Raw genomic sequence first — 14,391 nt, 5'->3', positions numbered from 1 at the left:
CTGTTGCTAACTCTGGTGGAGGCTGGACAGCGTTTACCGTGAGGAGTAAGAGCGATAATAAAACGGTTATCATGATCATTTAAATTTGTAATGGTAATAATTACTGTTGCGAAGTCTACCGTGGTTTATCACTTTAGCCCTAGTCGGATTAAAGAAATGCTGAATGGGAGTTACAAAGGGTAGACAGGAAGTGATGTCATGGCTTTGACTGTCTATGAGGAGGAGGTGGGCGGGGCTAAGAGGCGCACCTGGGTGCACCGAGTTCAATCTCAAAACGGTTCGCAACGTTTTAGGATTTCTCCCTTTTGGTGGGCGTGTCTCAGGTGTTACCCAATCAGCTGCGACAAGTTTGTAAACACAATGGAGTAAAAAAGGCAGGAAAACGCAGCACGCTTGCGTACACAACAGGGCGTTCGAGACACCACCGTTTCCCTTGTTGGCGCTGAACTCGGCCCTGCTGTGTGCGAAAAGTCAGACTGGAGTTTTAAAGGTTCAGTGTGGACGTTTTAGTGACATCTAGTGGTGAGAGATGCAAAGTGCAACCAACAGCTCAGCCACCGCTCCCCCCTCCTTTTACAAGTGCACAGTAGGCGTGTGGAAAATAACTGATCTTTAGATGCATCGCGATGCGGACTTGGACGATTCTGAATCCATTGACAAATGTCAATAATGGATTATCTAGAGGTTAACTGATAATGTAATGTTGACAGAACGAAAAAGGCGGAACTCAGAAATGTGGAAGTGCAGCTCCGGACCGTCTGTGGTGTGAACACAACGGAGACGTGTGGTTCTCCCTGTTCAGCACAGACAGACAGCTGTTTAATGAGCGCTGCTACTAAACTTTGACATGATCAATAAAATCAGACTAACGTTAATGATTTTCACTGTGCAGCACGGCAGCGCTTAGCTAGCGTCCTCTCCTCATTCTTTATAGGACAGCTACAGGACAGGCGGCAGTAGGTGACGCTGAAAGCAGAGGAGGAAAAGATGAGCGCCATGTCATGTTTCAGTCTGGCAGTAAATGTACGCTGCAGGTCACAGCGTGTCCGTTAATTTAAGTCTGTCTGTTTTCCAACTGCTGGAAAAGTGAAGGCGGTTAGTGCTAGCTAACATCTCCTCTTCAGACTGCGGTCTGGAAGCTGAGCAGGACGCTTTTTTGCTGCTACTTCAAGTTCGTTTGTTGTCATTCATCCACATATCGAGTACACAAATGAACGAAAAGCCGTTTCTCAAGGCCCACGGTGCTCAACACAAGATCACAATAATCAAGTTAGAAGAAACAAACATGTGACTACGCTAGACGAGACAAAAACAGGAACAGATATATTAAGGTGGAGTGAACGTGGTTTGGCTGCAGCACTGTAAAGTGCATAGTTCAACATGTATCTGACTCTATACTAAAAACCGCAGCAGAGGTCAGTAATTTATGCTGGAATAATGGAATAATGCTATGCTATGTTAGCTACATTTATATGAAGTAACATTAAATATCTGCATTTCATTACTACCTACTTCTTTGGATTGGTACAAATACTTTGCTTTAAAAGTACCAAGTAGTCTCACAGTGAGAAAAATACATCGTTTTACCATCTCATCGTGGCCTCATAATCATCATAATCATCAAATTAATTAAACCAAATATTTATTGATGATATATTGAAGATTTATTATATTGTTATTGAGGAAAATTATATTGCGACAATTATCATTATTGTTTTATTGTCCAGCCCTAAAACTATGCCAATAGTGAAAAATAATTTATCATCAAACATTCCTGTAACCAGGAAGCAGATTATCTACTCTGCAGTTGTGCAGTATGAGTGTTCGCAGTGTTGCATGGGCCGACAACAAGGTGGAACTACTACTGAAAGTAACAGGGGCGGCGGAAAATAGACTGGGAGTCTTCGCAGAGCAAATACAGGAACATGCACAGTAGAAGTATATAAGTTTTAATAAAAACACCAACACTAAAACACTACACTACAGTTCTTAATTGGTCAATGGTGCAAGCGAGCTCTCCTGTATCCTGTGAGCGAATGAGAGGGAGCGAGCGGCATCACATGACGGGGAAAGTTAGCAGAGAAAAATACTTGCAGTAACTTTCAGTCTGGCAGTAAACGTGCAGTGAAGTTTTAGCCGTTATGTAATGTTAGCTAAATTAGTAATGAAGTAATATTAATTAGCTCAGCTTTATGTCATTACTAAATTACTTGTCATGGGTTGAGATCATCAGGTAGAAGCTTAGACTAAACTGGTGTGCAGCTCTGTCCTGTACACAGACTGAACATCCTGATAATTATATTTCAGTGTTCAGAGGAGTCTGACAGCTGGCTGTTAAAGAAATGAGGGACCTTGGAGATGAAGTTAATGAAGTTAATTAGGGACACAAACTAGTCCTTTTAAGCTAATTGGGAGATGTTTTAGATTTTAACGTGTAAATTAAATGCTTAGTAATTATCCAGAGATCCTGTATTGAAAAAAAAGATGCATCAAGATGCATCGATAATCGTTTTATAATCGCATTGCAGCCCTCTGAATCGTAATTTAAATGAATCGTGAGGTGCCCAAAGATTCACACCCCTAGTTTCTAAAGCACATTGTGTTTTGTTTATTACATGTTTTGCATGTTGCTGAGGAGGAACATTATTAGCAAATCTTTTTTCATTCCCTTTTTCCTCAACAAAATAAATATCTTGGTAGGAAAAATTAAGAGCTAATTCATTCGTGATTCAAACGAATTGAATCAAACAATTATTGACGATATATTAAACATTTGTTATATTGTTATTGAGGAAAGTCATTTTGCAAGAATTATTATAATTATTACTGTTTTATTGCTCAGCCCTGCTGGCCTAAAACAAAAATATATTAATCACGTAACATCATAACTCATTACCGTAACAGGCAGCAAATGTCCCTGTAATGAAAGATTGGTGTCCCGGTAATGAATGCACTTTAGCTTAGCTAGCATAAAATGGCGGGAAACACAATGACTTAGCAAAAAATAATACTCCATCACTACATTCCCACACTATCCTTTGCATTGTTATGTTCATAATGAATATTTGTTAGAGTAATACTACAGTGTGTACTCGCATGGTGGGGTAAGAGGGGTGTAAGAAAGCAAAAGTAGAAACTTTAGCGATCAAATGTTAACAGATAATCTGGCCTTGTAGCCATCTTGAATCTTCGGTGCTCTGTGGAACTTTGCCTTTCAATAAAACTTAATTTATAAATATATTTAGTCGTTTTGAGAGATGTGAAAATGTGTTATGTAATTAATTATATATAGAAGAAATAATGTTTTAGAAATGTATCAGAATTGCTATTGGAAATAAATATTATTTTAATAGAGACAATTTTCAAATGTTTTTTATCTATTCAATATTTTATTTATTGTGCTGTAAGAGAGCAAAATAGCTAAATTATTGTTCAGACACGTTACGGTAATGAAGTTTTTAATAAAACAAATAAATAAAAAATACTTTTTAAAACTAATATTTGAAAACAATTAAGTGAACATTGAAGTAAAAACTGTGTATTTTAACATTAATTAAATTATCCACCACTGAGAACGTAGTTATGGATCTTATATTGCATTTCTGTCAATACATCCTCAGAAGCACTCGAGTCAGCGTCACTTCATCTGATTCTCACCAAGCATCTGATGACGAGGTGAGAGTGAAGCATGCGGGCGCACGCTCACACAGAGTCACGGGAAGTGCATATTTGTGAGTTCTCTGGTGAAAACGCAGCAGCTCGTGTTGTTGTTGTTGATTGTGAGAGATTTACTCAAATGAATTCCGTCTGTGTAAAACTGAGAGCAGTTCTCCCGCACAGCTGCTCATCTTACTGTTGTAATCGTCATGGTGACCGGTCAGCTGCGTTATTATGTGTTCATAGTGGACGTTCAGAGGGTGTTGATTCATATATGACTGAGAGTTTGGAGCTCAGACGGTCGTAATCAGTCTGATTTACACACTTATTAATGTGACAGACGGCTTGTAAAGGTGTAGTTTTGTATTTAGCAGCAGAACAGCGAAGTGCAGAGAAACAGTTAAAAACATGATTAAGATCTGCTGAGTGATTATTTCCACCTTCGGGTCACTTTTATGACCCAGAGTCGAATAAAACCAGCAGCTGTAAAGTTTGAAAGTTTGCTTTGTTTAATAATGTAAAAGCTGTGGTTTTACTGGTGATTCAGACGGAGGAAGGATTTCTAGGCCGGACACGGTGACTTCCTGCAGGCAATGAACGAGCAACGCTGTTATCAGCTGATCAGAACGCTCAGAGCGTCCAGAGTTCACAGTCTGAGCGATAACGCGCTTTACGACGCGTCCTTCATCCTCAGCTCTCACCAATCATTCATCCTGATTTTATTTATGACCCACTTAAGACCTGAGAAGAGAAACTTAAGACCTGAGAAGAGAAACATGCTTCTAAAGGATGAACACAAAATAAAACCATGTCATAAAAATAGAAAGCACATGAAAAAAAACAGATAAAAACAGACTTTGATTCTCCTCCTGCTGCTGCTTTTGTTCCAGTTTCACATGACAACACATAACGCCCGCTGTAGAAAACATTAACACTAACAGAACCCTCAGCACGTGGATAAATTCACTTTGTGTCTGTGCGGACGCTTCCCTCAGATTAACATCATATTTACGACAGACGCCTGAGCGGCCGTTTAATGATTCACCTCCACAAACCACCATAAACTGCTGCTATCAGCCCTCAATCTGACCTGAGAACAGCGTCGCCTGGTTGTGTTTATGTGGCGGAGGATTAGATCAGACTGTGTTTGTGTTTCTACTTTAACTCTTCTGTAATCTGTTTAAATCTGTCTGTCGTCCAACAAACAGTCCGAGCTCTGAAGGACGGAAGCAGAGAGGAATAGAAAGGCTGGAGCAGCGGATTAAAAACAGCTTCGTGAGATGGTTAACTGGGTTAGAGACTGAAGCAACGACAGATCAAGTTGTGTAAATTCTAAATATTAATTTTAGTCTCAGATTTATATTAATAGAATAAAGAAAATGTCCAAACCTGAAGGTCATCAGGAGAAACGCGCTGGAGATTGCAGGAAGCAAAGGCTGCGGTAATAAACCATGCTGTATAGAATCCCCTGACAGTCCAGCCAGTGTGGCTGGATTAGGATAGTTTTCATCAGACTGGTCAGAGGTCAGCCTATCAGGTGAAGGGATGTAAACTGTATGGAGGCGAGGGCCGGCCGTTCACCTGGCGCTACATGATACCTCTGCTAGCTTAACGCCAATGCGGGGAAAACACAGGAAAGCGATTGAAGGAGGCGAAAGTGAGCCTGAGCTGAAGCTTTGCAAGCTGATCTCAGACCCCGTCAGGAGACGTTTTACTGATGACCTCGCTGCAGGTCAAAGGTCACAGCACGTGATACTGAATACTCTTAACTTTTATTTAAAGTTATAGTCAGATATCAGTTTGAGGAGTTGATAAAAGTTTGTGAATCCTTTGGAATCACCTGGATAAACTAACTCCACACAAACAATTATATGTTTTCCAGTTTTTATTGAACACACAGAGTAAACAGTCACAGCGCAGGGCGGAGAAAGTACAGAGATGAAAATAGAAACAATTAGATGAAGACCAGATCACATTTTGTGACCAGTTTATGCAGAAATCCAGGTGATTCCAAAGAGTTCACATACACATTTTTCCTGCGACTGTTACCATCCTCCGCTCAGGCCTCCCTCCAGAACCACTCCCCCAAAACACGTTCTCATGCACCGTGTGTCACGGGCAGAGTGCATGCAGGTAGGCAGGTAGGTGATCAGCGTCGTAGAGTCCTGCGACAGATATTGTTGTTGTTGTTTTTCATTTCTGTGTCAGAGCATTAGATTTATTGATGGCTGTCAGGATGTAAAGAGAATTAAACTGCCTACCAAGCTTCAGTGTTGACCAGGATATAGATGAATGAACAGAGTTTATAACGTAGGTTTTTCAGCAGGATGCAATAAAAGGAGCACATTATACCGTCACACACACACACACAATAGACGCTGAATTCATTAATTAGTGTTGTGTTTAATTCAGCGTGTATCTGATCCAGAAACAGCGAGTATTTCTGCCTCTGCTTCCTGTGGTCTTCTCCCACTAAACTCCGGAGGCTGGCAGCGAGGCGACAAAATCCAAAATGGTGTGCGGAAACACAGTTTCTGGTACGTTTTGGCAGGCGGGAGGTAATGGCGGTGAAAGATGGTGTGGGCAGAGGCGAATAGAAAGAAGCGTGTTGGGAGGCAGCAGACCGGGCAGATGATTGGTGGACTGAGACCAGGTGTGTGGAATCAGCGGCTCCAGGAGAGAGAGGAAGGAAAGCCACGCCCACAGACTCAGACAGACAAACACAGAGAGAGTAAGGACCAATCCCAACGTCAAGAAATGCAGACTTACGAAAAGGGTCTAAAAAGGGCTCAAAACGTCCGTGAGGGCTTAGGGCCGTCCCACTGTCAAATCGTGAGGTGACGATTTGACAGTGGGACGGCCCTAAGCCCTCACGGACTTCCCGGGAACGCGTCTCAAAGTATTTTATTTTTACTTTTTACTTACCGACTTCTTAGTTAAAACAGCGTGTTTCCATTTCGCTCAGCATTGAACCCAAACCACAGAGACTCCGAGTGTCGACGCCTAGATCGACATTTATTGTTGTTGAAACCTTTGTCACTAAAATCACATTTGCCAGATATCTGGAGCGGCTCCACACTTTGAGATGTAGAGCGTCGGCCGCGTTCAGTCTGTTTGTGAGGAGCTGACGACCAGAGAGAGCGCGTGAACGAAAGATTCAACAAGAGGTTTGTTAATCTGGGTGTTTAACCATCTCGGTGTTGGGCCGCTGTTTTCTGATAAAGCTGCCGAGACTCAGGCAGAGAGCAGCTGGTGAACATAGAGAAGCTAAAGAGCCAGATATTTCCCTCAGGAGCTGGTGGAGACCAAACACGGAGCTCACAGAGAGAGAATGACTCAAACACGCCTCCTATAGGCTGAAGAGCGGTACTGCAGTGCTCAACAATGTGCTGTTACTGACTAGCAAACACCAAGACTGTAAAACAACAGGAAGTAAGGCAGATATGGAGAGAGGGAGGGACAGAAAGAGGGAGGAGGAGTGAAAGAGAGAGTAAAGTGACTGAAGTGTGTGAGTGTGACAGAGTGTGAGCGAGCAGTGAACTGATTTACTGGATTATTGATTTCTGGAAACTGAAGAGCAGAAGGTACAGTGAGTGTGTCTGACTGTGTGTAAACCAGTCTGCTGTTATATTTAGGATTTAGAATCAGTCTTCTTCAAACATGGTTTCAACTTTCAAGGTCTCCTTATTTAAAAAGATAAGCAGGATAAGTGTCTTTGGGTTATTATGACTTTATTTACTTCAACTAAGGTTTATTGTAAAGTCTCCTGTTTTTACTTAATAAATAAGAAAGATTCTGGGATTTATGGGAACTCAAGTTCAGATTAAGGGGTGTGTTCGTTCTGATGAAGATGAATATTTTTTTAAGAGATGGTTGTGAGTGACCGGGTAAAAAAGCCTTTTGTCACTTTGGTTCAGAGTCTGGAGCACAAATTTAGTCCTGATCATGTTGATTGAAGGTCAGCTGCTGAAGAGTCTAAAGGTTCACACTCTGCAGTTTCACCAGTCTGGCTCAGATTTTTCTGAAGGAAATACTATGCAGGATGTGTGATATGTCACACATACATACAAAAACAACGTCCCAAACACTCGGCTTTAACACTAACAGGACTTTCAGTTTAACAGGTTGTAGTTTTGTTTCTTAAATCCAGTGTTGGAAGGTCCTCAAGGACAAGTACAATTTCAAGGTACTTGATTGTTACTTTCTTCTTCTACTACAACACATTACAGAGGAAAATGTTGAAAAACAACATACAATCATTTAGTACATTTAGCTTTACCAAAACACGTTTACTGTTACATTCCTTTATTAGTACTTTTACTTTAGTAAAGGATCTTAATACACCATTGCATTTGCAGCAGGTTTTGTATGTACTTTGCTAATGGAACAAGAGTCTAGAGCCATGCTAGCCTCCCTGTCAGCACGCTGAGAAAGTAGTACGGATTCTTTTCATCATTAATTCATCTGTTGTTTTTAATCCTGCAAGTAGAAAATGTCCAGTGACACATTCTCACTACCAACTCGCCACATGTGGACACTTTGTCAAGACTCCCTTGGCGACGCTTTTTAACGCCCTCGGTACCCTGTAGCGTCACGTGTAGGGCCCGTGGTCAAGTTAGCGAGAATAAATATGCAACGCCTGGTTAGACTTTCAAAATAAAACAATTGGTTAAAGTTGTCAAACGTTGCAGTTCGGTTAGTTTTAGGAAAAGATCGTGGTTTGTGTTAAATTAACTACTTTACTTACGTGACTTAACTTAGGTAAGTGAAGTCACGTTACTTACGTAACCTACGTAACTCCAACAAAATGATTATTTTCCCATGGGAAACAAACACCGGTCCTTAAGCTGAATGTCCAGGTCATTGGCCCACAGTCCACACCAGCCACCTCCCTACTCTGACGTTCATGTTGAATATCCGACACCTACCTTTAGCATTGATAAATGACAGGGTTTCCCCCAGTGCCTTGGGCTGTGACTCTAAGGGGCTCCCAGTGTGAGGGGTCCATATCTTTATTGGGAGTGAGAGCGTATTGGTCCGACCAGCAGTCTGACATCCAAAGATGGATTCTGACCTCAGTGTGGTCGTCAGCAGTTTGTGTGACCTGTTAGAAGCCTGAGGAGGTGAGCGTGTCGAGTATTGTCGAGTCTGAGCGCGTTGTTGTTTCACTTTAGTTGTGACTCAAACATCATGACGTCATCACACACGCACGCCAGCCAACCTTGGAAAACGACCTCTGACAAACCTCCACACACAGTCGGTCTGTGGCCCCCAGGTTTTTATGCACATTCTCAGTTTATGCATAAAAACTCGCTGGACTTTCGAAAGAAAAGGTCGAGATATCTGTAAAAAGTGTTTCCTGGAAAACGTGACTTGACTATGTTCAGATATGAGGAGCGCTCTAAATTCTTTATTTAAGTATTTTATTCTTAAAGCTCTTCTTCTCACACAGACGTCAAACACACACAGCTGGAATATAAATGTTAAATCTTCATGGCATATCCAAGCGCCAACCTCGTGCTCTCACGAGGTTTTAAACCTGCGTCCTCTCCAGCAGCCAGCAGGGGGCGACTCCTCCGGCTGCAGTCTCTGAGAAAATATTCCCTCAGTAAACACTTTCCTGATGAGTTTCTGGTCTCAGTCGCTACTTTCAAGTCTTCTTCAACACAGCATGATGTTCATTTAGTAAATTATGGTCCCATTTAGAGGAACAGAGACCAGGAAGCAGGGGAGGCTTTAGGGCGGGGCTACAAGCTGATGGCGACCTGTCAATCAGGAAAGAGGCGACTCGTATCCGCTGCTCTGTGACCATTTAACCCACTTCTGTTAAGCAGGTTATGGATATCTGGAAAATATTGGATTTATTTTGTTTTGCTGGAGGTTCAGCTCTCTGTGTGTCTAAATCGTTCCATGAGAGCTGAGACAGACACAAGATTCAAACTACTGCTATTATTCTATTCATGGATTCTCTTTGTCTTATGGATTTAGGGTGTAACCATCTTTAAAACGCTGCCATGTAACTGATCTCACTAGGGGCCTCCAGCCTCTTGGGTCAATGGAGGTAAATGTGTGTGATGCTTTAGCATATGTTATAGATGGGTGTCTTTCTGTAGATCCCCTAGGGAACGCTGAGAGACACCACGTTCCTCTGATGAGACAGCACTCCGACCCTGAGACTAAGATAAAAGCTGCATGAGCTGTGACACTGCAGCTCGCTCGGATGATACTCTCTGATGTCCTTGTGAGTTCCTTCTGCAGAAGACTTGAATAAAATTCACAGAAAGACGAGTGTTTGCTTGAGCTGTTTATTTAAACACGCTTTTTCCCACCACAAGGGACATTTCCATCGTGGGGAAAGGTGCTGCAAAATCAGATATTTCGGATAAACATGAACACGTTTTCACTGAACATTTTAGTGACACGTTCAGAATCAACAGTTTTGTTAATGTAATTTTTAGCGGGTTTGCTTTCTCCAGACCTATCCGATCCTGAACCGCAGCGCCGTCAGATCATTCCAGCACATTTATTTCTCAGCAGTGATGTGAAACAGTTTTGAAGCCGATCAGAAAACCCTTCCAGGTGTCGTCGTAGATCGCAGTTAGAAACAACGTGTTTCTTTACTTCATGTGGTCCGAGGTCTCACTGTGAGACTCGCCCGCTGACGGTTCATTGGTCTGTTTAAATTCTATCCAAATTAACACAGTGTGACTAACCAATCAGAACAGGGCAGGAAATGACAGGCACAATACTGTAAGTTTGCTGTGTCCTTCACACAGTGAATAAAACAGAAAGGCTCTGCACTCACTCTCCCTCCCAGATCTTCATTACTCATCAGTTGGTTTCACGACAGTGTTCGGCACAAACTTGACTGCCTGCTTCTCAAAACAAGAAACGTGCTCGACCTCAGATGGTCTGTAGACAAAAAGGCAAACATCATTCATCAGATATCAGATGTTTGTCTTACGTTTCATCAATTTAAATGTTTCCCCACAGGTTGAAACACGTCTGCCTTGATGAGTTTAAAACCAAATCAGCTGACAGACAATAATTAGTCTAAATCTAAAGAAACATGACAAGAAACTTTAGTGAAGCTCAGAGGAAGAAAATCTGCAGAATGTAAAAGGAACATCACCCCAGCTGTGTGTGTGTGTTCGTGTGGGCGGACACACTCAGATCCGAGCCGTCAGTTTCCCATGGCAACCAGAAATATTCAGGCTCATGTGAGAAACACAGAGCGAGGATGACGGGGTGAATAAACCCTCATCTCTGCCTCGCAGGGAGGTTACCTGTGTCTGCGACCTCTGACCTCTCAGCGACATCATGAGGTCGTAGGGAGACAGACAGACAGGCCAGTCCATTCCCACTTTCACAGGTAAAACTATAAATTTCAGAAAAGTCAGAGTAAGGACTTTCACTTTGTTCACTTCCCGTGTTAAACAAGAAGGGGACCAGGTCTGACTGGAGAACCTACCCAACATGTTTTAGATGGTGGGGAAACCCACAGACACTGGGAGAACATGCAAACTTCACATAGAAAGGCCGAGATGACCGAGGTTCGAACCCGGGACCTTTTTGCTGTGAGGACATGCGTGCTACACGTGCTATCCACTGGGCCACCGGGTCAGTTGCTTCCTGTTGGTGGTGTTATGCAACTTCTATTATCAAACCGTTACCTTCTCTGAAATCTAACCAACTAAACCTAGTTAACCACTAGTTTTATTTTGAAAGTCTAACCAGAAGTTGCATATTCATTCTTGTTAACTTGACCGCAGAGCTCTTTACGTACATAAATGATGCTTGACAAAGCGTCCATATGCGACGCCCTTGAATAAGAACAGGTTGGTCAGACGGACACATTTTGTCTCTCGGCAGACGTTTTGCTGACTGTCACTACCTCTATGTTTACCCCACGAACTCTCCCAGGATGCATCAGGAGAGGAGCGTCGACTTCTTCATTTGTGACTTTCCGCTGCTGTCTGCAGTTTGGACTAATGGTGGATCACTTTGAGTTGAGGTGTAGAGAGCGAGTTCTCTTCACTGTGTTTCAGCAGCCGAACTCTCCTAAACATCTGTGACCAGCTTCAAAACCAACTAGGAAAATAAAAAAGATTATTTATATCTTAATAATTCTTTTTCTGTTGTCGATGTTTTCATTTTTCTCCCAAATATATATTTAAATTTAAGATTTTGCTGTTTTAATGTAAGCATTTACACTAAGCGGCCACTTTATTAGGCACACCTGTACAATATAAAGCAGTCTAATACAACAGCTGTGTCGCAACATCTGTCTTTATGAAGCTCAGAATTTTTGTTGACATTGTTGGAAAAGGGTCAATTAAATTATACGTGTAGCTTTACATATGAATATATGTTTTATTAAATAATCACGGTTGACTTTATGGCAGAACAGATTAGACTGTATAGGTGTACCTAATAAAGTGGACACATTGACGCTTCTGTATTTTACATTTCAGCATTTAAATTTTAACTTTTAATTTTATAATTGTTTTATAATTTTTTTCTTTTTTATGTTTGGTTATCGCCTGATAAGCTTGTACATTAGTCTGTAGGCTTTCATGTTTAAGTGTAGTGTTTGGGTGTTTAATGGCCATTTACCTTTGTAAAATATTTCAGGGTAACAACCGCTGTGTGTTTATAAAGTCTCTCTGCGTCTCTGCAGGACCTGAGTGTTTTTGGGATGCCCTTCCTGGAGGGTGATCCAGGTCGAGCAGAGAAAGACGGCAGCAGGAAGGTAAAACCAAAGACGTCTTTTTAAAGTCATTTTAATTGTGGCTAGGTGATGACATCAGCAGCTGGTGACCTGATGACATCACTCACAGGCTGCTGAGTCGCCAATCAGCCGCAAGCTTCCGTCACCACGCAGCTACAAACAGAGTGAGCTGTTCAAACAGTGACTTTATCAGAGATAATGAGGAAGATAAAGCACTGAGGTGTTTGGAATAATAATAAGTATTCCACAAAAAACCTGTCTGGCTACCTGGCTTATATTAAGGCACCTTTTCTTTCTTCCATTGAAGGTCAGTTGTGCTGCAGTTGGACAGCAGTGGAATTTCTACTTCAGTTTGTTTGAGAGTTAAGTTTGAGGTTTGTTTGAACATAGACACACACTGAAGCTTCTCAAAAACCCCGGGGCAAAAACACACATTGTTTTTATGAATAAATTATTCCCAAAGCAGGTTTGAACCAAGAGTCCCTGACTAAAGAGAAGGAACTCCGACCACCAGACCATCTGAGACACCAGTTCCGTGTTCAGTAACATAAATTGTAGATTAAAAGGAAAATGTTAGAAGTATGTCTCCCAAATCTGCATTTAATCCCAGAGCAGCTGGTGAAAACCATGAATCCTGATCACTGGACCATTTCTGCTAACAGGACAGGACCATCCGAGCTGCTTGACTTAGGGCTCAACAAATCCCTCGTAAACTTAATAAGCTTCCAAAATGACTTTATTGTATGTAAAGACTACTACCACAATCTTCTTTCAAACAAAGTATTCCTACACTGGGACTTGAACCCAGAGCTCCCAGGTATAAACCAAAGACCCTGTCCGCCAGGCCACACGGCACAGCAACACAATGTTTGGAAACAAAAGTTGTGCACTCATATCCTTAATTCCTCCCTGGAATTCCTTTTCTAAAGCCTGGATTTGAAAACAGAGCACCTGGATATAACTTTTTCCACAGCAAGAGTTGAACCTGCACCCTTCAGGTGTAAACCTGTAAACCTGACCACTACTCCACAGAAGTCACATGGTTAGCATGTGTTTCACTTCTGACTTAATACGAAATTTGGAACAGTTCAAAAACAAACATAAAACCCTGAGGCAAAAATCCACAATCTTCTTTCAAAAAAAAGAGTTCCCACACTGGGACTTGAACCCAGAGCTCCCAGGTATAAAGCAAAGACCCTGTCCGCTGGACCACACGGCACAGCAACGCAATGTTTGGTGACAGAAGTTGTGTATTCAAATCCTTTCCTCATACTTTGGAATAAAGATTAAAGGAGCACTGCCTTGTCTCAAACCTGGATTTGAAAAAGAGCGGGGGGGGGGGGGGGTACACAGTATTGTGAATCTTGTATTGATACGACTCAACAGCCAGAAAGTCCATCTGCAAAGTCCTACATTGGCTTTCACATCGCTGCCTTATCTTCTGATCTGATGCCGCTCAGAAAGTTCTAGAGGCTCTGCTTTTTCAGTAGTAGGTTTGGTAACAGGGAAGTCGTGGATTCAAATCCTTCCCTCACTTGGAAAAAGAAAAATGACAATGAAAAGCACTTTCTTTCCCCCAAATCTGGACTTGAACCCGCAGCACCAAGGTGAAATGCATGAGTCCTGGCTACTGGACCATTTCAGCTCTATTCACCGTTGATAATGCAGACACAAAAACACATCCAGCTAGCTGGCTTTTATCAAGCCAGCTAGCTGGACCCACTTGGACTTACCTGTTCTTTGTGCCGTTGAAGTTCAGTTGAAATGCGGTCGGGCAACGGTGGAAATTCGTGACGAGAAATGAACGACGGATACGAACGCGATTTTGAGCGGTTGTAGTTGGTTTGAAGTTTATTTGAACATAGACACACAAACACACACAAGCTGGTCACATACCTCAGCCGAGGTTTGAACCCACGTCTCGGCGTCGCCGGTCGGCGTCCTTCCCCGCTGGACCATCTTCAGTACCGATAAACAACCAGAGAGAGGAAGAAGATCAGACT

The 14,391-nt window shown here is 42.2% G+C and overlaps 2 protein-coding genes and 1 pseudogene across 2 annotated transcripts in view; 2 read left to right on the top strand and 1 right to left on the bottom strand.

Annotated features, from left to right (window-relative positions):
• Positions 1-5,072, bottom strand: part of LOC119897331 (NLR family CARD domain-containing protein 3-like) — a 30,941-nt gene extending 25,869 nt beyond the window's left edge. The window contains exon 1 of the mRNA XM_038710955.1: positions 5,047-5,072. Coding sequence (XP_038566883.1) covers positions 5,047-5,057 — 11 coding nt within the window. The 5' untranslated portion in view covers positions 5,058-5,072. The remainder of the gene's footprint in view (positions 1-5,046) is intronic.
• Positions 1-14,391, top strand: part of LOC119897314 (NACHT, LRR and PYD domains-containing protein 12-like) — a 609,009-nt gene that overhangs the window by 471,297 nt on the left and 123,321 nt on the right. The gene's annotated exons all lie outside the window — the stretch shown is intronic.
• Positions 1-14,391, top strand: part of LOC119897362 — a 48,066-nt pseudogene that overhangs the window by 2,930 nt on the left and 30,745 nt on the right.

This window comes from Micropterus salmoides, unplaced genomic scaffold (assembly GCF_014851395.1).
Source record: "Micropterus salmoides isolate LMB-PRFRI ecotype aquatic unplaced genomic scaffold, ASM1485139v1 Ms_hic_scaffold_1, whole genome shotgun sequence".
Taxonomy (NCBI): Eukaryota; Metazoa; Chordata; class Actinopteri; order Centrarchiformes; family Centrarchidae; genus Micropterus; species Micropterus salmoides.
This window is presented reverse-complemented; position numbering and strand designations above follow the sequence as displayed.